The sequence below is a fragment of the Galleria mellonella genome, unplaced genomic scaffold, assembly GCF_026898425.1.
Source record: "Galleria mellonella isolate WM207_F2 unplaced genomic scaffold, CSIRO_AGI_GalMel_v1 utg146, whole genome shotgun sequence".
Classification (NCBI taxonomy): Eukaryota; Metazoa; Arthropoda; class Insecta; order Lepidoptera; family Pyralidae; genus Galleria; species Galleria mellonella.
Window position 1 is genome coordinate 7,035,185 of NW_026441999.1, and position 25,670 is coordinate 7,060,854.

General features: G+C 34.1%; 1 protein-coding gene across 4 annotated transcripts in view; it reads left to right on the forward strand.

The window, feature by feature from the left end:
• The window catches only part of LOC113523164 (mitogen-activated protein kinase kinase kinase kinase 5), a 58,917-nt gene extending 36,971 nt beyond the window's left edge, over positions 1-21,946 (forward strand). The window contains exons 11-24 of one of the 4 annotated variants that reach the window (XM_052891821.1): positions 91-141; positions 1,726-1,764; positions 3,247-4,112; positions 6,337-6,494; positions 7,922-8,003; positions 9,080-9,202; positions 9,681-9,818; positions 10,576-10,700; positions 11,818-11,950; positions 12,909-13,021; positions 13,645-13,786; positions 14,655-14,781; positions 15,875-15,975; positions 17,695-21,946. In XM_052891821.1, the coding sequence (XP_052747781.1) occupies positions 91-141; positions 1,726-1,764; positions 3,247-4,112; positions 6,337-6,494; positions 7,922-8,003; positions 9,080-9,202; positions 9,681-9,818; positions 10,576-10,700; positions 11,818-11,950; positions 12,909-13,021; positions 13,645-13,786; positions 14,655-14,781; positions 15,875-15,974 (2,197 nt within the window). In that variant the 3' untranslated portion in view covers position 15,975; positions 17,695-21,946. Of the gene's footprint in view, positions 1-90; positions 142-1,725; positions 1,765-3,246; positions 4,113-6,336; positions 6,495-7,921; positions 8,004-9,079; positions 9,203-9,680; positions 9,819-10,575; positions 10,701-11,817; positions 11,951-12,908; positions 13,022-13,644; positions 13,787-14,654; positions 14,782-15,874 lie in introns of all 4 variants that reach the window. The other 3 variants (XM_052891820.1, XM_052891822.1, XM_052891823.1) reach the window with 3 other exon arrangements.
• Positions 21,947-25,670: the final 3,724 nt, after the last annotated feature.

A 25,670-nucleotide genomic window follows, 5' to 3' on the forward strand; every position in this document is an offset into this window, starting at 1 on the left:
CTGACAAAATTTTCATAAATCATATTTAAACGCTTTTTAACATTTATTTATTTACTTTTTATATTTTATTTCGTATCTATTATGTTATAGCAAGTGGTGTCGGGTGATCACGGGTGATGATATTATGAGAATGACTCTGAGGTATTTTTGGAAAATATAATTTTTAATTGGATTTTTTTTTTTGTTACATTGCGTTTAACATTATTTTCGGACGCTTAGGTTTTGTTCTAACACCGTTGAAGAGGAAACATTTGAAATTTTTTAGCTTTTTACAAGATGTGATTACATTTTTCTAAATTTTTACCGTGTGTTATCTGGGTGGAGGTTTTTATATGTATATATTTCGCAATATGCTGGTTATTTTGTCTCTTTAAATAATATGTTTGTATTTGTCTACGATTTTAAAATTAATTTATTATTATTATTTATGTAGTTTCTATGTTTTTTTTTTTATGTTTCACAATGAAAATTTTGATCGAGCTTTTTTATTAATAGACTTCAAAAACATGGTTTTCAATTCGACTGTATTTTTTTTTGGTGTGTATGCTTCGTAATTCTCTTTGTCATCTCAACAAATTAAGTTGCTTATTTTTGTATAGAATAATATGTTCTATTATTCTTAAAGTATATATTTATTTATTTATATTGTATTTATTATATATAGGTTTTTCTTATTTTTATTTTGTTTATGGTTATTATAAAATAAGTTCGGTTCCTGAACTGTTAATTATTTATTTTGACAAAAACCGCATATCAGTGTGTATGGCATTTTAAATATTTATATGAGTGTGAAATGAATGCACAAATATAGCATAGTTACCACGTTTAAAAAAGAAGTGTTATGTACCTCTTGTGCATGTATTTATGTGCTGTAATTTTCATATATGTTTGGCTTATTATACGTTTTCTTAAATTTATTATTTGAATATTATTTGGGCAACTTTTAAGTAAAACTTAATAAGGTGTGTTCACATGAATATTTAAAAAAGTGACGCAGAATCGAATTCTGTCTGCTACAGAAAGCTTATACGACTATTTTATTACAGAAATATGGTCTAAAATTACATTTTCGTTAAATTGGCATATACCGTGTTATTGGGGACAGCAGCTAATGAGTGATATTTTCCATATTTTATTTTAAGTAATAATATAAAAAAGGTGCTTGAAGTAGCTTTTTCAACCGACTTAAAAAAGTATGTTTTTAATTAAACCCTAATAAAATAAATCGTTAAATATTCTCACGGCTGTAAACCTTGGTGGGGTAGTCAGAGACATTTGTCGACTGTCCCCGTTGTGGTGAACAACGACAACTTTTTTTATATATAACTTAGAATGGCAAACAAGCTGACGGCCCACCTGATGGAAAGTGGTAACCGTCGCCTATAGACATGATAGATAGATAGAAATATTTATTTTGAAAAAAAAAATTGGTTACATGTAAACAGCCAAATATTAAAATAAAATCGATTGTAGGCGCTCAATGCCGCTGTTAGACTCTTTTCCACCTAGCATTTTAGTTTGGGAAGTGGAATAAAAAAAATGCCATTCATTCTAAACAAATATTCCCCATGATCAATTTGCACCTTTGAAATGTGAAATTTCGTTTGATAGCACCAAATATTGCTTTTTTTTTTTGTAATTCTAGACCATATTGTCATACACTTAAAGTGTAAATCGGCGTGCAGTGTGCCAGCACATGTCTGTATGTTGTCTCATTTGTTTTAGGAGCCTCTTGCAATATATTGACGAAGAATTAATGCTCAGGTAAAGAAAGGAAGTTGTAAAATGCATGGAAACATTGTATTTCGTATATGTATGTGTGTAGTTTAGTATTTGTATGTGTAGAATTTGTATGGGAATGTTACTGTGTATGTATTTATTTTTTAAATATAAAAATATGTTATTAGATATTTTACATGTATCGAAATAAGTTTTAAATTTATTACATATTTATAAGAATAATTAAGTTAGGTAGAAACGAGACTCTCGTTTGTTCTTTTTTTATACAACTTATAATGGCAAACAAGCTGACGGCCCACCTGATGGAAAGTGGTAACCGTCGCTTATAGACATGAGCAGTACCATGCACATAACAGAGTATACTGTTTCGCCCATGATACTTTTTTTTTATACCACTTTTTTTTTATACCACTGAGGTGGCAAACAAGCATACGGCCCACCTGATGGTAATCGGTTTCCGTAGCCAATGAACGCCTGCAATACCAGGGGTATTACGCGCGCGTTGCCGATAACATTAGTAACATAATAACAAGGAATAAACAAACAGACAAACAGTTTACCTATCTATTTATCAATGTGGTGTTTGTCGTACACAGCGGCGTGCGTCTCGCTCATTCGTGTCTTGCTTTAGTCGCGTAATGACCTAAAGTTTTATGTATTAAATGCAAATAATTTTGTGACAACTCTCCCAACATGTGTGTGCTCTGAATAGAGGTAAGGTACTTTTTGTCGGTGTTGCCACATTCAGAAATAAGCTACAGCGACCGTTTAACCATCAGTCAAGCTGCACGTATGTCCTCCACCTTTGCGATATTTAAAAAAAAAATATGAGTGTCATTTCTACTTATTACCTACATATATATTTACTTTTATGCTGTATTTTAAATTAATTACATTAAAAGAGGTAATGGTTCGGAATAAATATATTAGGTATATATATTATTTGGTAGATATTATTTTTAGAATTTTGTAGTTACACCTTTTAGCCAAAGAGCTTTTAGTAATGTAGCATTGGGTACGTATTTTAAAAAAAGAGCTTCGTAAAAAACACAGAAATGGTAATAAATATATATATAATGTAATCTATTTATTTTATTCCGAACTTTAATGTGTATATATAGCTTTTTATAACACAAAAAATAAATTATAATCTATTCATTCACAATTTATGTAAATAAATACATTTATGTAAAAAATATTTTACATATTCCCTATGCAAAACTCACATAATACGGCATGATGCATGGATGATAAAAATATTTATAAAATGCATCAATTTTTAAACATCATTTAAAGATAAATATAAAAACTACCGTTTAATATTTAAGTTACGTTTAAAACCCACCAGCACCACTTGTTATTTAACAAACAACGAAATGCTTGCCATAAAATATTATTAATTACAAAACTTTGTGTCTAACAGCACAACCCTGAAAGCTTCACCTAACCGCACCTCACGCTTTCTCCCAAAAACTACCAAAATAGTAATTTTTCAATTTCGAACAGGGCAACACTGCCGTTAACCGCCGACACGGCAGCAATGGCGAGCGCGAACTCCGGCCTCTCCGTACACGACCAACATTTATCGCAGTGTATGCAATTAAAGCAGAACTATCTAAATAATTCCACCACAAATATCTACCAGAGTCTAGCGTCGAACTTTCAGAGTCCAATCGGCGCATCCAGAGTCTCAATCGACGATCCTCTGTGTAGGAAAATGGGCGAGACGGACATTATGTATGTAGATCAATCGAACGATGTGATAGTAGAATCGCCACAGATTAGAAACGCCAATTGCGAGTGTGGCCTATGCCCGAAACCGGAGATAAGGGACGACAACACACTGAGCGATCTGCAGAGATCAGTGAAAAAATGCTCATGCGATGCGTGCAACTCGAACGGGGATATACTGAACTACTATAGGAATTGTCCGAACCAGAACGTGGACTCCGGCATCGTTTACTGTGACAATTGTAAAAAACAAAAGATATCCGTGTCGAATTTTAGAGCGTTGCAAATAGCTAATCGATTGAGGATAGCCGACGATTCTAAATTGGAAAACGGAACGTCCGATGACGATTTGTGCAGGAAAATTGACATGAGTCTAAATATGGCGGATAAGGCGTACGAGCACAGGAAAAGGCATAATCGGCATAACTCCGATTCGATTACGGCCGGCATCGATTTGAATCAGTTTTGCCAGTGCGAATTAGACGCTGCGAAACGAAAGACGAATTCTGTCGACGAAATATTTAATATGGTCGACGAAAATGGCAGGGAGAAGGAGCTGACCGATGAAGAGATCAGAGTTAGCCAACGGCAAAGGAGTTTGTCGGACAGCCAAAGGGATAAAGCGAAGGTGGATAGTAAAGGTAAGGATTATTTTCTATATAGGTAATTTTTGTTACGTATTTACCTCACGTTTTTTGTGGGGTAAACAGAGGGAACTTAGTGCCAAATGCCTCTATTCAAATATATTTCTTGCTTTGTGTATTAGAAAGTTAATTCATATTTTTTTGGTAATCTCTTGTTACAAAATTCGTTAATGTTCTTCTGTGAACTCACACAACCGATTACAATGATTTTTTTTTTAATTAAGTTCAGAGAGAACTAAGATAACTATATAGCTATTAATAATATAATTTATTATGTATCGTATTTTTTTTACCATATATGTTATGCTTTATATACAAACCCTATAGACGCTGTCTCCTTTCGAGTTCTCAAGGTTGACTGCAAGAAATCCCCTTAAGCGATAAGTCTGCCTGTGTACATTTTTACAGAGGGAGACAGTGTGTTCTGTTATGTCCATGGTACTGCTCATGTGTATAGGCGACGGTTACCACTTTCCATCAGGTGGGCCGTCAGCTTGTTTGCCATTCTAAGTTGTATAAAGAAAAAAAAATAAAAATATTTATTTATTTCAACTTTAATGCACAGTGAAACTATGTACATATATATAGCGTACTTAACACCAGACGGTGTTCTCTACCAGTCAGCCATTGGGCGAACGAGAAATACGTAGGCATGCATTATTAAATTGAAGAAATATAAAGCAATACCTAATATATTCATATATTATGAACATAAATTAGACTAAATATAAACATACACATAATATATTAAATAAATACATAAATATTACTATAACAAACAATTGTGTTAGAAGAGCAAATGAAACAATCTATGACTCAGTGTAACCAGCAAGGTTAAGTATAATATATATTTTACAAGTGAATGTATAAAAGCATATTATTTATTTATTTATTTATTCATTAGTACAAATTTAAAGATTTATTACATTATAAACTACTGACTACAATCATATTTTCTAAAAATAGTATAGGATCTAAATACTAATTACTCCAAAAATAATCTTCAAAACTGTTTCAGACTTAAAGAAAATATAGACATATACATAAGATAGCTATGATTTTAGAAACTCATCCTTTTATCTTTATTTTTGAATTTCCATTCCAATATGTGTACATGGCGGACTTAATGCTAAAAGCATTCTCTCCCAGTCAACCATAGGGAAGTGTCAGAATACACGAATGCGGTACTACTAATTATTGATATACATACAATAACTACTACATAGTATAAAACAAAGTCTCTTCCCGTCTGTCTGTCCCTATATATGCTTAGATCTTTGAAACTACGCAACGGATTTTGAAGCGGTTTCTTTTACTAGATAGAGCGATTCAAGAGGAAGGTTTATATGTATAATACATGCATAATATTGTAGAGGAACACTGATAATTTTAGAGGTTTCTAATGTGATGTTGTAAATAAACATATTTTTTAGCATTTCACCCGTGCAAAGCCGGGGCGGGTCGCTAGTAAATTAATAAATAGGACAGTTTTTAAACATAAATAAAATATATAAGAAAAAATGGATCAGATGTGGAATAAAACAATGTTTGTCAAGTCGGCTAATAGTCTGTAATTACAAAGCGACTTTGTATAAAAGTCGTTTGCTTGGCCACCTCTGGCCCATTCGTGTTTTTACCGTGAAGCAGTTGTGTTGGCATGGCTGTGTTTTAGTTTGAAGGGCGGGATATGGTAGTGAAGTTACAGGGTACAGAGGAATAACACCTTAGTCTTCAGGAATGAAACCGCTTGGGGAGTATCATGGGCGAAACAGTATACTCTGTTATGTCTGCTCATGTTTATAGGCGACGGTTACAACTTTCCATCAGATGGACCGTCAGCTTGTTTGCTATTCTAAGTTGCATAAAAAAATTAATAGCTGATCATAGTTATCACACACCACCTGGGAAAGTAAGAGGGGGACCATTCTATGCCGGGACCACACTTCAACACCCAGTAGTATTATAAAATTATTTGTAGTCTAAATACAATTGTAGTGAGAATGTGTGCTTTGTTCTTTGTGTCTTGCCCGTTCTTCTCAGCTAAAATTGCATTTCGAATTGGGCGGTAGATTCATAAAAAAAATATATTACATTATATGTTACTAATATTATCTTACATTATATTTTTAAGTAGTCATACTCAAGAATGCTTATTGTGTGTACTTGAATAAAAAATATTTTTATTTATTTGTTTATTCATTGTGCACCGGCGTGTCCGCAGTGTCCGGCAGCACGGCGTCCCCGGCACCGGCCGCACCCTCCGTGCCGCCGGTGCCCCCGCGGCGCTCGCGGCCGCGCCGGACGCACACGCCCCCGCGGCCCGCGCCCAACGGCCTGCCGCCCACGCCTAAAGTCCACATGGGGGCCTGCTTCTCCAAGGTAACTGGGCCGCTCGACTGCAACCGATAATTATCGGGAGGGAGATTGTTAGTGATGAGGATCTGACAACCTTATTACTAGCAATGTACAGTATAGAACAGGCCGATAGTATATTTATATTATTTATTAGTACAAATAGGTGTACATGGCGGACTTAATGCTAAAAGCATTCTCTCCCAGTCAATCGTAGGGAAGTGGCAGAATACTCGAATGCAGTACTACTAATTATTCATATACATACATACTAAAATTACATATATAAACGAACAAATATATATAAACAACAAATATACTTACACATATATGACGTATACTATATGTTACACGAAATTGAGAATAATATAAAGCACTTACTAACACCGGACAGTGTTTTCTACCAGTCAACTATTGGGCAAACCGAGAAATAAGTAAATTTTTCAAGGGAAATTACGTAGAAGTATACCTGATAGAGTCTAGTAATTTCATTATTAATTAATTAATTAATTGTTTTCGAAACAAACAGATTTTGTTTGATTTCAAATTTCAAATAAAAAATTACTTTTAATAAATAAATTTCATTAATTTCTGTAATGCATGAAACTAACTATATAATAGTCTTTAAGACTATTATATAGTTAGTTTCATGCATTATGCTATATATGCTTATCTCTCTATTACGAATTTAAATTGACCATTTAGCGATAAGGCCGCCCATTGTTGTCTCTTTATCTTGCTTAGGCTCTTTAACAATATGTACACAAATAAAATGAATACTTAATTATATAATTATTAAATTGATGTAATTAAATATTAATTAAGTGTATTTTTTTTCAATGGGTGGTAATGGAATGGTAACCCCTTTTGCACTACCGATTTACGCTGGCGGGGCACCAGTGAGTAATGATAGGTGAGGATGAAAGCACGTCGGTTGGCCCATCGTGACGAATTCAAAAAGAATTAACCAAGATGATTTTAAAAGAAAACCGCGTGGAGGTCGACATGATAGCTAGCAGTGGGGTTGTCAGATCCTCATTACTAACAATCCCCCCCCCCCTCCTTAGTGTCTATTGGGTGGGAAGGGATCTAAGATTATCAATTAATCTTTATAATCTGTATCATTCTTTGAAGGGAACAATAAAGAGTTTTCATTCATTCATTCGGTCATTTAACCCTTCTTTGCATGATTTTTTTTTATTGGTGAAATAAATCAAGGTGATATAATTCATGTTCAAAATTAAAGGAAAAATGGTTAAAAAAATAAATTTGACAGCTATGTTTTTTTTCTGCAATGGACATTAAAAAGGGACCAGACACGATCAACTTAAAGTGAAGTTGTTCTTTTCTATAATTTTTGGGCATTCAATGTTATGATGGAAATTTCCACCATTATGCAAAGAAGGGTCAAGAAAAAGGTGTAAAAGTTGCCTAATAGTGGTTATGTATAACAGGTGTTCAACGGATGCCCACTCAGGATAAACTGCACAGCGTCATGGATCCATCCGGATACGAGGGATCAGCATATACTTATAGGTAAATATGTAACTCACTAGCTTTATCTAACACTTTCGCCCGCCTAAAGCAGTATGTAAAGTATTGTGATAGCGACATGGTAGACCAGGTCGTTGGGCTCCCAATAATATGATTAAACACAACGATGGCTTGCTCATCCGTCATACTCGTGAACGGGTGCTTCTACTAGGATCGGTCTGTTTAAGAATACTGTGGTTAATTGTAGCTTTGTAGTTTGTTATTTTGTTTCTTTTTATCTATACGAAGTTTGTGATAGTTATTTTATCCATTCATAGTTTTTTTTTTCTTGTAAATTTAACTTTTATTTGAAGAAAAAAAGCTACAGCTGTGTTGTTAGGCTGTTGTTCTCAGATGAAATTGCATTACGAACTGGGCGGTAGTTTATAAAAAAAATGACTATTCAAAATTGCGTATTATTAAGTTTATTTGAATAAAAATTGTTTATTAGATATATTTTTATCACTTTATTTGGCCGTGTGGTCCCGCCATAGAGTAGTCCAGCCGCCCCTTCCTTATCCATAGGTATCGTAAGAGACGACTAAGGGATGTCGAAGGATGGGCAGCGGCGTTCCTATTAAAACATCACTAAAGCCTAACTGCGGTAGCCAATCCGCGTGCCAAGCGTGACAACTATTGGTAAAATCCATCAAGGGGAAGGCTTATGTCCAGCAGTGGACAGTTAAAGCCTAATATAATAATTTTTTTTTTATATTATTTTAAGGGCTTTTACCTTCTTCAGATATATCAGTCCTATCGTATCCTGAACTGATTTCTCAAACAAAACTTTATCTACTTTCCCTAGACGCGGAAAGAGAAGAATTAATGGGCATCAATAATTTACAGAGATGTTAAAAAATTTCTGGTTTAAGTTAAAATTTCAGCTAACATAGATTGAATAAGACCAATATTCAATTTATTTAAGTTAAAGTGGCGCCTGAATTCTTATTCTTTCGCCTGATATAATCATAATACTATTCAATGTATTAGGATGTAATTTATCCATGTACCAAATTTCATTCAAGTCCATTCAGCTATTTAATTTTAAGAAAGTAACAAATGTAATTATATTTGAACAGGTGCGGAGGAGGGTATCTACACGTTAAATTTGAACGAGCTGCACGAAACCGCGATGGACCAGCTGTGTCCGCGGCGGACCATATGGATGCACGTCATCAAAGATGTGCTCATGTCCCTCTCAGGTGAGATCATATTTATTTATTTAAACTTTAAATCACAGTATAATTTTATGTACATATGGCGGACATAACACCGTACACGTTGTACTAAGTAGGTTTGTAAGTCGCCGTCCCAAAAAAAAAAACATAAGGTAACGTGCATGTGACACCCCTAGTGTTGCAGTTGTGTTGTGACCCTTTATCTTCGGACAAGCCATATGCTTGTTTTCCACATTCGTGCTGTAAAAATAAGTCATCTATCACACAGTTCCTCCGTCTCTTTTTAGGTCTTTCTCTGTCTAACCGTCCATGTTCATACGTATCTTTCTTAGACTTCGTTCCCCGTAGACTACAGTATGAGATTCTTCAAAAAGTGTGTATTAAAGATTCTCATGTGACAGATCTTCTAGTGATGCAGGCGTCCATAGGCTGTATGGGTGTCCGCCACTTTCATGGTATAAAAAATATATAATACATATAATTTTGTTTGTATTCTACGTAGGCAAAACCCCATCGTTGTACCGGCACGAGTTGCTGGCGCTGATTGGCAGCGCTCGAGGTGGAAAATCGTTGAGGGTGCTTCCGCCACGGCTCCTGCCTCGCAGGTTCGCGCTCACCACTAGGGTACCTGACACCAGAGGTTGGTAACATCGTCGTTGTCTAAAAAGTATGAGCAATATATATATATATATATATATATATATATATATATATATATATATATATATATATATATACTGAACATTAGCCTCCCCTTGGGAAGGGGGGCAGTAGTTACCACGCTTGGCAGGCGGATTGGCAACAGCAGTTAGGCTTTAGAGATGTTTTAATAGGATTAATTAATTTATTGCCAGAGGGAGACTTTGTACATAAGTCGATTGCTTGAGTACCTCTGTCCTATTCGTGTTTCTACCGTGAAGCAGTTGTGTTTGCATGGCTGTGTTTCGGTTTGAAAGGATATGGCGTGAATTTACTGGGTACAGAGGAATAGCACCCGAGTCCTCAGGAATAGCAACACATGGGAGGTATCATGGGTGAGACAGTATACTCTGTTATGTCCATGGTACTACTGCTCATGTCTATAGGCGACGGTTACCACTTTCCATCAGGTGGGCCGTCAGCTTGTTTGCCATTCTAAATTGTATATAAAAAAAAAAAGAATATTTTCGCATGTATTAGTCTTATTTAGACCCCTTGTATTTTTTTTTTAAATATCTCTCATGTACATTGTGTAGTTTATATATATAAATTATATTATATATATAAATTATATATATAATATATAATTTTATTATTTTAGTTAGTACATACATGATCACTTGAAATTAACAGTGATGATGAATGATGACATGGCCGATGAAAATGGCCTTTCTTTATGTTGTCTAATTTCATTGCAGGCTGCATCCGCTGTGCGGTCGCCCGGAACCCGTACAACGGTTACAAGTACCTGTGCGGCGCGACGCCGGCTGGACTCTTTTTGATGCAGTGGTACGATCCGCTGCGAAAATTCATGCTGCTCAAGGTGATTTATACATACTTTGGTTTCGGTTTGAAGGATGGGATATGGAGTGAATTTATAGGGTACAGAGGAATAACATCTGAGTCCTCAGGAATGGCAACGCATGGGGGGTATCATGGGCGAAACAGTATACTCTGTTATGTCCATGGTACTGCTTATGTCTATAGGCAACAGTTACCACTTTCCATCAGGTGGGCCGTCAGCATGTTTGGCATTTTAAGTTGTATAAAAAAAAAGAAAAAATACTAGATTTTGCCAGCAGCTTTGCCTGATCGAATCAGTATATAATACATCAATTGTGTTAATATAGAATATAACCTACCCATGTATTAAATTTCATTGAGATTAGGATTCTTTATACCACAAAGGTGGCAAATATGCGTACAGCCTGTCTGATTTTTTAAATTTTCACATTTATAATATCAGTGTGGCATATAGATAGAGATGTCTTCTCTATCTGTGTACTTAATACTATGTATACATATATATAAAAAAAAAAACAGTATTATTCTCTGTCTATTCTTTGAAAAAACGTGATGCGAGTGCATATACAATCGATACAAAAACGTGGTTTGGAGAAAGGGATTGTTAGTAAAAGGGGTCTGAGCAGTCCCATTGTTAACCCATTGTTATATAGAGTATATTGTAAGGTATAATATCAGGTCGACCTCCACGCGGTTTACCTGGAAACCATCGTGGTTGATTCTTGAAATCGTCATAGTATGCTAATTGTCCTGCTTTCACCCTGTTGCCCGCCAGTTCATATTAATCAGGCGGTGTTCCTATTCCATCTTCACCCATTAACAAGAACAGGGCAGTTTTATTGCTGATAGCTGATATCTTATATTTATTATTATATTTTATCTCTATTGGCGACCGGCACGCATGCTAAAGGAAAAGAGTTAAGGGGCCGCTTGAAAATCAGCGCTGTATAGGTACATCTCGCTGGAGCTGTACATATATAGCAACAGCTGAGGCGGCTCCAGCAACCAGCAAAATTAATTATTTTGGTTTCGTTTTAGTGTTTATTTTTTATTTTTTTATTACTGGTAATCTGCAAACTAATAGTCGAGGCTTATAAAAGATTTCCAAATCGACGTTCATACCAAATCGTTCGCAGAACATCGAGTGTTCGCTGCCGTCTCCGCTGCTGGTGTTCGAGCTGATCATCACGCCGGAGCTGGAGTACCCGCTGCTGTGCGTGGGCGTCAACAACAAGCCGCTCAGGCTGAACTTGCTCAACATCAACTCGGGTATGTATGCTCACATCAATTATTTGCACTTGCGACGATAGATGGCGTGCTTAGATTATATAGATAGAGCATCGACCTTCAAAAACAGGTCAAATTTTTGTCAGCTAATTATCAAATTAGCTGATTTGTTTTTTATCAATTTTTTTTACAACACAGGGGGCAAATGAGCATGCGCCTCACCTGATGGTAAGTGACTACCGCCGCCCGTGATCACCTACAACACTAACGCCATTGCAGGTGTGCTGCAGGCCTTTTAAAAAGGAATATACTCTTTTCTTGAAGGTTGTGATGTCGTACCAGTTGTTCTATATACTTACGCATACAATTTATCTTGACGTATTTGTATTTAATTATTTAATAAATAAAATAGGTTTTTGCTCATTAAAAAGATGCAGAATTTATAAGACAAAATAAATATACAAGTTATAAAGGAATCACTCCTAACTATTTATTATGGAAAATTGTATGAAGAAGTTGACCCATTTTTCTTGAAGCATTTGTATGGAGACACTCTATCTATATAATGTAAGATGGTATTCTCTATTGTTTTTATTGTATTTTTGCTTATTCAAAAAACAGTGTAATAAATATAATAAGTCTGTGAAGTTTTTAGTTTTTAAAAATAAGGGTGTACCTGAAAAGGCGTACTTAACACCCTATGACTTCTGCCAGGGGGGAAAGGGATTGTTAGTAATGGGGTCTAATTGACCCATTGCTAGCAATACACCCTATCAGGTCGACCTCCACGCGGTTCCCCCTGGAAACTGCCGTGGTTAATTTTTGATGAATTGAAAACGATAGGTTAACTGACCTGCTTCATCCTCACCTATCATCCTTCACTGGTGCCCCGCCAGCGTATCCCGATAGCTATTCAATTTTCATCAATTAAAAAAAAACCTATGACTCTATCAGTTTATCAGATTGAATCATTGATAAGATGTACTTAAATGTATTGCAGGCGCGACGTGGTTTCATTCTGATGAGCTGGAGCTATCGACCTCTGGCGGCAGCAGTGTTGGCAACGAAAGGTTACACACGCTTCGCGCCGTCCACCAGCTCAACAAGGATGCGGTTAGTTCCATATAGATATGTACATAGCGTACATATGTTATTATGTCTTTAAAAAAAAAAAGTTCATGCTCACTCTTTTACTTTACCCGAGCAGTGAGTACTTTATATTATTCTCAATTTCATGTGTAATATAGTATATGTCATATATGTGTAAGTATATTTGTTATTTATATATATTTATTCGTTTGTATATGTAATTTTAGTATGATGAAAAGTATACTATAAACTGCCCAAGAGTATGAAGAATAATTGTACCAAGTTTCGTTAAAATCCGTCGTGTAGTTATTGTTTCTATAACGAACATACAGACAGACAGACAAAAATTTTACCGATTGCATTTTTGGCATCAGTATCGATCACTAATCACCCGCTGATAGTTATTTTGGAAATATATTTCATGTACAGAATTGACCTCTCTACAGATTTATTATAAGTATAGATTTAATCCCTTAAAATTCATTTTATACTGTATAACTATGTTAAAGTGAATGCTGTGAATACCTATAACAGGCGTGTGCATTAATATTGTATTGTATTTAATGTTTGTTATACCTATATGTTATAATGCAATATGCTGTTGGTGTTCCTTTAAATAAATAAATAAATAAATTATTGTCGGCCAGGTGCTGGTATGCCACGAGAATGTGGTGGACATAATCCCAGCGCTACCGCCCAGCCTGGAGGCGCGCTGGCGGCACGACGACGACAAGCGGCGGCACAAGCTGCTCTCCAGGATACAGTTCGACTTCAACATCGACAGCATACGTGAGTGCTTCTTATTTTATGCAACGTTGGTAACTAGTCATACGACTCACCTGATGGAGGGGGGAAGGTATTGTTAGTAATGAGGAGGTTAGTTCCCGTTGCTATCAATGAACGCTATCAGGTTGACCTCCACACGATTCCCCCTGGAAACTATCGTGACTAATTTATCGTTAAATTCGTCATGATAGGCTAACTGATCTGCCTTTTCATCCTCACCTATCATTTCTCACTGGTACTCCGCCAGTGAATACTGATAGCCCAGGCGGGTTTACCATGACATTTTTACCCATTAAAAAAAGACTCATCTGATGGTACGTGATTACCGCAAACTCAGAAATTTCTTCTTTGAGGAAATTATTGCTGGGTCACCTTATACGACATGATGATTTTTTAAGAGCATAGTAGAAGGAAAAATTGAGGGGTAAAGAGGAAAACCGAGGAATAACTACATGGGACAGATAAAAGAAACATCAGGTATCATGACGTATAGGGAGGTCAAGGATATGACCTGGGATAGAACTAGCTAGAAGAAGATGCATGAATTGGTTGCACCGACAAGAGGAAACTTAAATGAACGAAGAGGAAATTCATTTACTAGTATTTAATCTGACTTATGTACAATAAAGATTTTTACAATACAATACAATTTTACGATTGATGAATATAAAGCTTTTCAGAAGAAGAAGGAAACTATTAAGTTGATCCGGCTCTAAGGACCTGGTCCTTCGCGTCGGATTGATATGGAAATTAGTACAATTTTAGTGTAATAAATATAATTATTGTCGTGTTTTCATAAGCTGGTTAATATGTCATTTATATTTGTTTTTCGCTTGTATAATGGTGATGATGATACGATGTGTTGCGGCAGTGTGCCTGGCGGACTCGGTGCTGGCGTTCCACCGGCACGGCGTGCAGGGCCGCTCGCTGCGCAGCGCCGCCGTCACGCAGGAGATCGCCGACCGCTCGCGAGCCTACCGCCTGCTGGGCAGCGACAAGTACGCCTGCTGTACATACAACACCGCACACCGCACACAGTCACAACACTAACAAACATATAATAGATCAATAAATACATATATACATACATATCTGTCACGCCTGTTTCCCATTAGGGTAGGCAAAAACAATGGAACGCCAAATGCTTCAATTCAAACAAACCTCTTTCGCTTCCTCCACATTCATCAATCTTTTTATACACGCTCGCCGGTTACGGGTACTTTTAATTTGGCCCTTCTTCAGCACGTCGTCTATTTGGTTAACATACATCCATCTAGGGCGGTCCCTACCGACATCTCCATTCATTCTTGCTCGATAAATCTCTTTTATAATTCTTCTTTCATCCATCCTCTCCAAATGATCAAACCAAACCATGATTGATAAATTGATTTGATGAAAAAAAATCAATAAATGGATTTAATAATAAGTAATAGATAGAATAAGTAATTCAACATCGTCATCATATCAGCTTTTAACTGTCCACTGCAGCCTCCTCCTTAAAGGGGGGTTTCACCAGTATTTGACAAACTTTGTCGACAGTTAAGCTTTTAGAGATGTTTTCATTGGGACATTGCTGTCCATCCCTCGCCTTCTCACAGGAAATTAAATAGTTTTTGTGATTTAAGTATCACGCCACGAACATGACATTGTTGTACTTGTACCAGTAATAATTCTTATTATTTAAATTTCAATTTAGTGGTCCAAAGAAATTTTCTTCTGCAAACGCTCAGGCTGTAGGATGAGCTCTCTGCTGAGGTTTTCCCTAGAGATTACAGTATGGGGTTCTTCATTAAAGGTTTCTTTAGGGTTGGCAACGTGCACGTGACGTGTTAGTTGTAGTGTTGCCAGCGTCCACAGGCTACAGTGACCGTTTATCATCAGACGGGCTGTAGTGGACGGTTTGTTTAGTACCGTTGTGGTATAAAAAAATGTAATTTTTTTTACGTTATTTTAAATAACACCTTTCGCATCGTATTATTGCCATTTAGTATATATTTTATATTTATCCTAAAACTCGTTTGTAGATATAAATTTTACTCTAAATGAACTATAAACAATTTTTCATTAACACATTTGTGTTTTATTTTTCAGAGTGGTTGTCTTGGAATCTCATATTTTACAAAACAACACACTATCCGGCGACGATGGCAACGATCTCTATATTTTGGCGGGACACGAAGCCTCCTACTAAGGTGACCATACCACGCCAGAACTGCGGACTTAATCATCCATCCGTTACGAATAGGATGGACGCGCGCAATGTATGGCCACGGTGACCATGCGTTGTGAATAATGGAGATTTCTTTTTATAAATAGTGATAGTGTGACAACACATTACGCTTAAAAAAAATGACATTTAATGTAATTGCGTATTTAATGAATTATGCATTAATCAAAAGCAATATTTTAATAAATCAGTTATAATTCCATATAATGTAAATATAAATTAATTCGGTAGCAATAGACGGATGATAAGAATTAGGTATTTGATTTTTTTTTTTATGACAAATCCACAGGCCGATTATGTCTTTCAATTGGTTTTCGGTAAATAATTGGCGTCAATTTTGATTTTCGACAAGTTTTGTTTTACTTAACCGCGATTGATGAGGGATCAGCAATAAACGTCGTTGCTGCCTCTGCAGAGCAATTACGAAACTAAAATTACTATGATGTTTTATTGTTAGTAAATTGCTAATGGCGCTGTTCGTCGAGAAAAGTGCATCTAGCAATCGGAAGCAATCTATAGCGAAGTGATTGCTAATTATTAATTTATAGGTCAGTCTGCCGGATTGGCAAGCGCGAACTGCCTCTATACGTTGCTTTAAACTCGACACAAAACGCGTACCTTAATCCATAGTTAACTTATAACTTTGATTTTATTCCTCGAAATCTATCCTAATATCCGGGAGATTCCCAGAATAATCAACATACCAGATTAGGCATGCTTCGACATTTATATATTGGTTTTCTCTCAACATTGATAGCGCTAAAAGGTCATCTGATGACCTTTGGTGACACCAATTTCGATACGCCCATATCGGTCAGATATCTGTATTAATTTCAATCGGGTGCTAAATTATATTTTATATATTGGATAACATATATTTATTGATTTTTTTATTTATCCAATATACAGATATTGTAAGTCCAATATATATGTATATTAAAGGAAAAATGGTTAAAAAAATAAATTTGACAGCTATGATTTTTTTTTTCTTCAATAGACAATAAAAAGGTATCCAGACACGATCAACTTAAAATTAACTTGTTCTTTTATATAATTTTTGGACATTCAATGTTATGATAAGAATTTCCACCATTATGCAAAGAAGGGTTAACCATCTCCAGGTTTAACCAGATTCTCCATAATAGTTCATCAGATCTCCATCGCTAAATTGATTAAATTTACATTCATCATCATATCTGCTTTAAATGGTTCACTGCTGAACATAAGCCTCCCTTCAGGGGGTCGGTGGGTTGCTAGTTGTTTGTGGGTATTTTAAGAGGGATGCTTGCCTAATTACTGGTACAAAGGAATAACACCTGAGTCCTCAGGAATGGCAACGCATGGGGGGTATCATGGGCTAAACAGTATACTCTGTTATGTCCATGGTACTGTTAATGTCTGTAGGCCACGGTTACCACTTTCCATCAGGTGGGCCGTCAGCTTGTTTGCCATTCTAAGTAGTATAAAAGAAACAATACTGTACCTCTCGCCATATAGCTGCAGTTCACTCTCATTTCTTGAGTGCATGGCACACTTACTATCCGTGCGTCCCGTTCATTTTTACCTCGTTCTAGGTTGTGGAATGAGCTTCCGTCTTCAGTTTTCCTTTTACAATACAATATGGGGTATTTAAATAAACGTGCCTACAGATATTTAAAGGCCAGCAACTCCTCTCGTGTTGCAGGTGTTCATAGGCAACGGTAGCTGCTTTCCATCAGGTGGACCGTCTGCTCGTTTGCCTCCCTAACAATGTGAAAAAGAAAGAATTAATCCGCTAGGTGGCGGTAGAGAGCAGACCAATGTTCAAAGGGTCAGTTAAATAGTTACATATGATATTTCACTAAACACCTTCAATGTGGTAGCATTCATTAAAATCTTATAGCTTATTGAAATGTAAATACCCCATGTGACCACTAGAAAGGGTAGTGATACCACATTAGTTCCTACGTTAGTTCACTTGTTGGCCAGTATTTCGTAAATTTTAAACAGAATTGTGATATTAGACACATACACCATCAAAGTTATGTTATTTTTTTTTATGATTATGACCCATGCATTTTTTTTTTTTATAAAAATATGTGCATTTTACAAGGGAATTGCCTCCCTCCTCCCATGGACAATAATTTTAAACATACACTAAGCCAATGTGGAGTGACTTGACGTTACTCTAGTAATGATCAATCAACGATAATCAAAAGCACATTTAATAAAATGTCAAATAGACCTTTTTAAGGGATGAAAATGAATCAAATTCAGCCTGCGACATCGGGGTAGTTGAGTCACCGTGTCGAATCACCAAGAGTTGGAATTAATTTTATCAAATTATTGGGTCGGATGAACGGATCTTTCGTGGCGAACGTTCTCCTACCGGCATTATCATTTCCGGTCATGTGTGTGACCAATATTAACCAACCCTCTAATATTGTTTATCAATTTAAGCCATAATAACAAATTAACTTAATAATTAAAATTTATAATGAAAACAGTTCTGAAAGAACGCAAATATGTCTCTATTGATATATCTTAAAATTTATTATGATAGTTATAAATATAAAATCATATAGTATATAAATAAATGAGACCTGAATAATTATATTCAATCTGCTTGTATAAGGTGTGCACAGTGCCCCATTTTATGGTAATACAAAGACAGTTTACTCTCATGTCATATTTAACTTAACAACCAAATGCATAGGCTTTTTTACAAACTTTTATTTAACTTGCAATGTTTATTAATTTGTTTAGATCAAATGTTAAGAGCTGGATTAGAATCAATTCCTTCTAATCAATTTTCTTTAAATTTTGTTACACACAATATTGTTCTGTTCTCGTGATAATACAATATTGTAATGTTATCAAAATGGCCGCCAACACAAGATGGCGGATGACGTATAATGTCAACGTATATTATGAGTTGAAATGAGACATCCGACGTTGCTATCTCATTCTATCCTACGAACTCGTTAGATATCGATTCCATCGATAAATTCGCTTGCCACATGTCTAGAGGGCCGTTTTTAATAAACGACAAGTCGACTTGGCAACTCTCTAGTGATGGTATTATAATTATCGATTTACCGATACTCCATATATGTATAAATCACTAACTTCTGTAACTCTGTGGGTGTATTTCATGTCACAAGACTGCTGATAGCAACTTGTCGATTTGCGTTGCAGTACTCACTTACTAGGCGGACCGTATGCTTACCATCACCTTCTTAGATTTTATTATTAAAAATAAAGACAGGCTTAATCGATTACTTGTTTATGGTTACATATACAACTCTGTGGTCTATTCGTTATGTAACCATAGACCATGAGACCATAGAGTTTGATGGCTTGATTGTCGAATCGACTTGTCGCACTAATCGCTTTGTTTTTGAATATAATTCTTTTATAAATCATTAATTGTGAATACATAATATTGTTTAACGAGAAAAGAACTTATTTGCGCCAATAAATTATGGAATTACACGATTTAACGTATTATTAGACTCTGTCTAGTTCTTTTGTATTTAAGGGGCCCATAACTCGATGTCGAAAATAAATGCAAAATAAAAATATATCGATCTATTTATAAGGTATTGTATTAATACTTTGATTTATAGAGATATAAATAACAAAATTGTCTACTATGCTGTTAAAAATAAAAAAGGAACGTTTTATTTTTGACGTTGGAGTGTTCTTCGAACAAACACTTCAGCCGGATGCATTTCTTTATACGTAAATTAAATATTTATACAAATATCCACAACCAAATAATTGTGATCTTTTATTATAATGTGGTGCGAATCAAAAGTGAATAACACTTTTGGTTTTTTTAAAAAAAAAAGACAATTATATCTATGTGTTAATAATTAATTAGTTAACATAGTGTTTATTATCAATAATAGATTCGCTTCGTGTATTTTTTGTAAATATTACAAAATATTCCAATTTAGATCATAGTCAATTGTATAATATTATTAGTATAGTTATTAATTTTAAATGTATTTAATTTTTTTTTTTAAATGGCAACGGAATGTTATCGTGGAGGTTATGAATTATATTTATTTTTTAATCTGTGGAGCGCGCCAAAACGCTTGATCTCCGAACACTCGAACCTGTAAACTAATTCGTGCGTATTTCTTTCGTTTATATATCTGTATGCCATTTTTATATATATAATATTACTATGGAGAGATTATTAAAAACAGTTTTATTTTATTGACACTGTTAGTTTGTTAACGCTGTCAAATCTGTTTTTATTATGCACAAAATTGTTTACGATTTGTTTATACCCATCATAGTATAGTCTAATTCAGTGTTGCCAACACATAGGAGTTTTTCCCGGAATTTAAGAAAGAAATACGTCTTTATTTAATTGGAACTAACAGATTAATTGTAATACCGTATGTTGTAAACTAATAGTTAAATATTTTTGACGTTATATGTGACCTGATATTATAAAATTTCAAATTGTTGGCAGCACTGGACATGTTGAATTCCCATTCAAGCAGAAATCAATGTTAGTGAGGACAACTTAGTCTAATTTTCAAAGAACTAAGTTTATACATAGACTGTTATATATATAACAGAATATATGTTTTATGAGATTATAATTTGAAATGAAACATCACATTATTTATATAAATATATTAATAAGAAGTTTGCTCACAGTTGGCAATGTTTACAAAATTGCTATGAACACGTTTTGTAAATAATTGCAACGAGATGATACGAATAATTCTCGATGTTATACACAATGTTGTGGTTTCTTAATAGAACGTTATATTGATTTTACTATATTATTTAAAATACTTGCTACTTACATTATCAGATATACAGCTGGTGTCTAAATTTGTAAAGACACGTAAATTTTAGAATGTAATCACATCTGCAATGCCTCTGGTGTTGCGCGTGATCATAGTTGGCGGTGGTCACTGTAGCGAACTCTTTGCTACATTTTTATATTCTTATTGTCATTCGAAATTTATATATTTTTTTGACATATTGTTTTTACATTCAAATACATTTTGCTAATGTCTGTCTCCACATCTTTTCTGTAGTTTTCCATTCTGAAATCCTCTCGTTACATATTAAAAGTATTATCTCCGTTTCAGTCACTTACCATCGAGTGAGCTGCGTCCTCGTGTGTTCCGTTTTTAAAAAAAAAGTCCTATAGATATAGAACGTAATGGGATAAGAATTTTATGAATCCATAATTACAAAATGAGATAAATTTTGAGTTTCCCAAACTCGAGACCTCAATTTGAATGAATCGTGTTAGTTAGGCCTCCATTTTTTGTTTTGTAATTTTACGAACTACTTTTGCTGAAATCTTGAAAATGTACAGTTTTGCTAGTGTAAGATCCCTTTCAATGAAAGATTTTGTTTTACTCTGTATATAGGTCGTATATAGATCAATCCTATCGATTTTGGAATTAATTTAGAATTTTGAAATTGGAATATTTGAAACTATATTAATCTAGCAAGATTACTTCTCGTTTTTACACTGTATCTGTGACTCGAAAGTAAAAAATATGATGTGAAAAAATTTATTTCTCTATCAAATATCCATATATTTATAGTGTAATAAATTATTATTAAATTTTAAACACATTCCTATTAATCTTATACATAAAATTCTAACCAGGTACTGAAACAATATAGCGCTCAGAGTAATAAACAACAAACAGATACATCGAACGAATGAAATGAACGAATTAGAACTGGAACGATATAAATATCGTTCATTCATTCCAATTTTAATTATTTCAAATTCAACAATAAATGCTGTGAAAGTAAGTGCGAGTATTTTAAATAATATCATTGAAATCAAATACGAGATTTTCGACGATCAGATCTGCCGAGGGATGTTTTATATTATGTTAACGTGCTGTTCGCTTTAATTATCCCTCTTATTTATAACTCCCCAATAAACATTTATTTGTACATTTTCGATTTTTATTTTTACCTTTATGTTCCCGCACTTTTTCTACCATAATTTAATGCACGCTTCTCAATATTTACCACAGATTTAGTAAAACATATAAATTCAATAAATGCCACAGTGTTTTATGACTGTTTAAAACTTTACAACAAACGTGTAAATCCTAGTTCTTCCTTTACTCTTTCAATTTCTATATAACCGTGCTATGAACATTTTACGTTGTTGATTGACTTGCTGCAATCCAATTTACTATTTTTTTTATCCTTACCTAGTTGGGTTTTAAAATATACCCTGTTACACATTTAGTAGTAATTCCGAACAAGGAGTGGAGGATGCTTGTTTCAATAATATTCACGTTTGCACTTTAATCCGGCGTGAAGGACCAAATATGAGTAATTCTGAAAACAACTGTAAGCGAATATCACCTAACTACTTGGACATCGGTTAAATTTAAACCAGGTCTTCCTGCACGAAATTGACGTAGAGAGAAGTTTAAACAATTCAATAGAAGGACATTACACAAATATCTTGGTCGAATGGGTTTACCATTCAATGATGTCACTGGTTATTCGTTTTAGAAGGAGATTAATCTGGAATAATATAAAAAAGGACAACACTATCTTTATACCAGATTTAGGTACTCTTGGCATTTATTGAAACCTATTTATATAATGATTCTACATATTATATTTACCTAAATATTATTTTAAAAATATAAAATATGTAAAATATTTTTATTTTGTTTAATTTATAACAATAAATATGTAATTATTAGGTATCCAATCATTGTAATATTGGAAGGTTTGCCAAAAATCTATGCATTGAATGTAATAGTTTTTTTTTTATTGGTAAAAAGATTTTTAAGCGAGATCCACAGATAAGCATTAGTTTGTATAGAGCTTTAGGAGAAAAATGGCGGACTGAGGAAGGCTGTTTATTAATACCTGAATAGGATACATTTTATTCTTAAATCCGGGATTAATGTTTTAGATGTATTTTATAGACTTATACATTTTGAAATATTAGACATAAAACATATAGTTGGTAATCTGAAATATAACACCAAGTACACCACAAAATCTGTAACTATACATTTATAATAGGAATATAATAAATATGCTTACGACTATAACCCCTAAATGGGGTAGTCAGAGGCAATGTTCTTTTGTTATCGTTATGGACAATGTAACATTCGACATATCCATATTTCTGCCGTTTTCATTACATTTCTTAAGTGTTTCCTTTCGCCGAAGAGTTAGAAGTTCAAATTGACATATTTGTTTTGATGCCAATTTTGAATTCACGACCTCGGATAAATCGGGGTAGGCAGAAACAATATAACACCAAGATGTTCGTAGTCTGTAGACAAAACAGAATGTATGCAAAAGTTTAAACGCGCAATTTGCCGAATTAGTGAATTTATTTTACGCATAGTAGTATAGTATGTAGACGGGTAATAAAAATAATGTATAGATACAGTTTTTGTGGACTACCTAACAGTACAAAGCTGTTAATAGGTTTTGTCAATTGCTCAAACATTTGGAATACACATTTGAAATTCAAATATATTTTTTTTACACAAAAGGATGGCAATCAAGCATACCTACGGTTTGCGTTATGCGACATCACAAGTAATTTATGAAAATATTTGTATGTTCATATGTTTTAAATGACTAATAAACCATATAGTATTGTACTACATATGTAATTAAGTAGTTATTAAATAACATATTTTTTTTTAATAAAGAAATATCATTTGAGCGATTGGCAAAAAAATTATGTACAATACTGTACCTATTTTAGATTTAAAAACATAAATTACTCAAAGTCTGGCGTAAGTCTATTAAAAAATATAAAGTAGATATTTAAAAAGAAAAAATTAAAATAGCATTAAATGCATTCTCATAATAATAAACCTGTCTGTATAGGAATAATTTAATATTCGACCACATTTCGTGATTAATTAATCAGTTAGATTTTCTTTAAACTAAAATCTAATTATAAACTCATCTCAATTCACCCCATGCCTACTTGTAGTCATTAAAAAAAAAAAATATCGTATAATTTATGTTTAAAAAAGTAAGTCTTTCCAAATTTCTCTATTATGAATTTTGAGGTAGTACTTAATAAAATAACAATAAAATATTAAATTGAAATGTAATTAAAAGACAAAATATAAATTAGATTTTAGAATAAAATAGATATATCGATATTTATTTTCGTTATAACAGAGAGTGTAGGAGTGTCATAGTGATGTATATAAGATGAAGTAGTTAGTATCTATATAGAATTAGTAATGACAGAAAAAAAAATAAATGTTAACATTCCAAGTTTCAGAACAGATTCTATTCCTGAATAAATTGATGATCAATTAAACATGTATTTTGATTATTTCCTCCATATGGCATGACAAATATTTTATAGAGAAGAATAATTACCACTGGACACTGCACCATCTAGTTCCAAAGTAGAAACAGTATTTTTTTTAATGGATGATAATGGAATGGTAGCCCTGTTGATGATGATGAACAATATATGCTGCTGGTGAACCAGTGAGGGATGATAGGTGAGCATGAAAAGGCAGGTCAGTTAGCCCATCGCATTTCTAACAATCCCTACCTTTCCAAATAAATAGTGCTTGCTTTCTGAATATTAGATGGCTGTGGAAACTTTTGCATGTGATTATTTTCATCAGAAATTAAGAATTTGAGGGTGTAAGCTCAGGTGTTATCAATGGGGTTGTTAATACCTGTTACTAAGATCCCGTTTTCTCATTGCTGTATTGAAATAATTTCCCTAAAAACAGATCCATTTTGTATACATGACACAATAATGGTCGCATTGGACATGATTTGGTGTTCCATTCATGAACAATTTACCAAATGAAACAAATTCAGCTACACTTTCTTATAATTATATATATATTAAGCAGTAAAGGAAACTGCCTAGTAGCCCGTGCAATGATTAATCCGGCTTTATTCCCACTACAGGCAAACAGTAGATATTATCCATTCACCTAGACAAACATCAGGATTCTTGTTTGAAATTTTGCTATATCCCTTTCAGACCCAAGATTTTTCTTTCTGATTAAATATATTTTCGTGTTTTGGAGCCAAGCCATCTTGCCAGCACGTACGAGGCTACTGCACCACCTAACCGCTAAAATGAGTTCTTATTGGCTGGTTTATGTTATTTCAGCATTGTGCATAAAAATGAATTGCGCGCAGTTTTAGAATTTTTTAAAGTTACAACTCACGCCTGTTTCGTTCAGGTCTGAAAGGGATATGCCATCTTAAAAAGTAGGTAATTATGTTCAGATTTTATGTTTTGAATAATGTTAGCTCATATTGTTGGTAAGTATAATATCTTAATATCACAAACTTGATATTTTCATTATTATAATATTAGTTTTTCTAGCAGCTTTTCATTCATAAATCAGAATATAAAGTATTCTATGCATTATGTCAATATTTAATAAATTAATTTAAATTATAAAATTATTAAATTAAAAGGCCAGCAGCAGCACTTGCAATGACTGATGTTGTGAGTGCTCATGGGCAGCGGTATCCACTTATGATTAGGCGAGCTGAATTCTTATTTGCCTGTGTTATAAAAAAAATATATGTTTTGTCAATGTAGAAGTTTTACTTTCAGGTAAGATTTTTCATAACTTTAATAAGTACTGCAGAATTGGATACAGGTTATGTCAACAGATGTGAACACAAGTT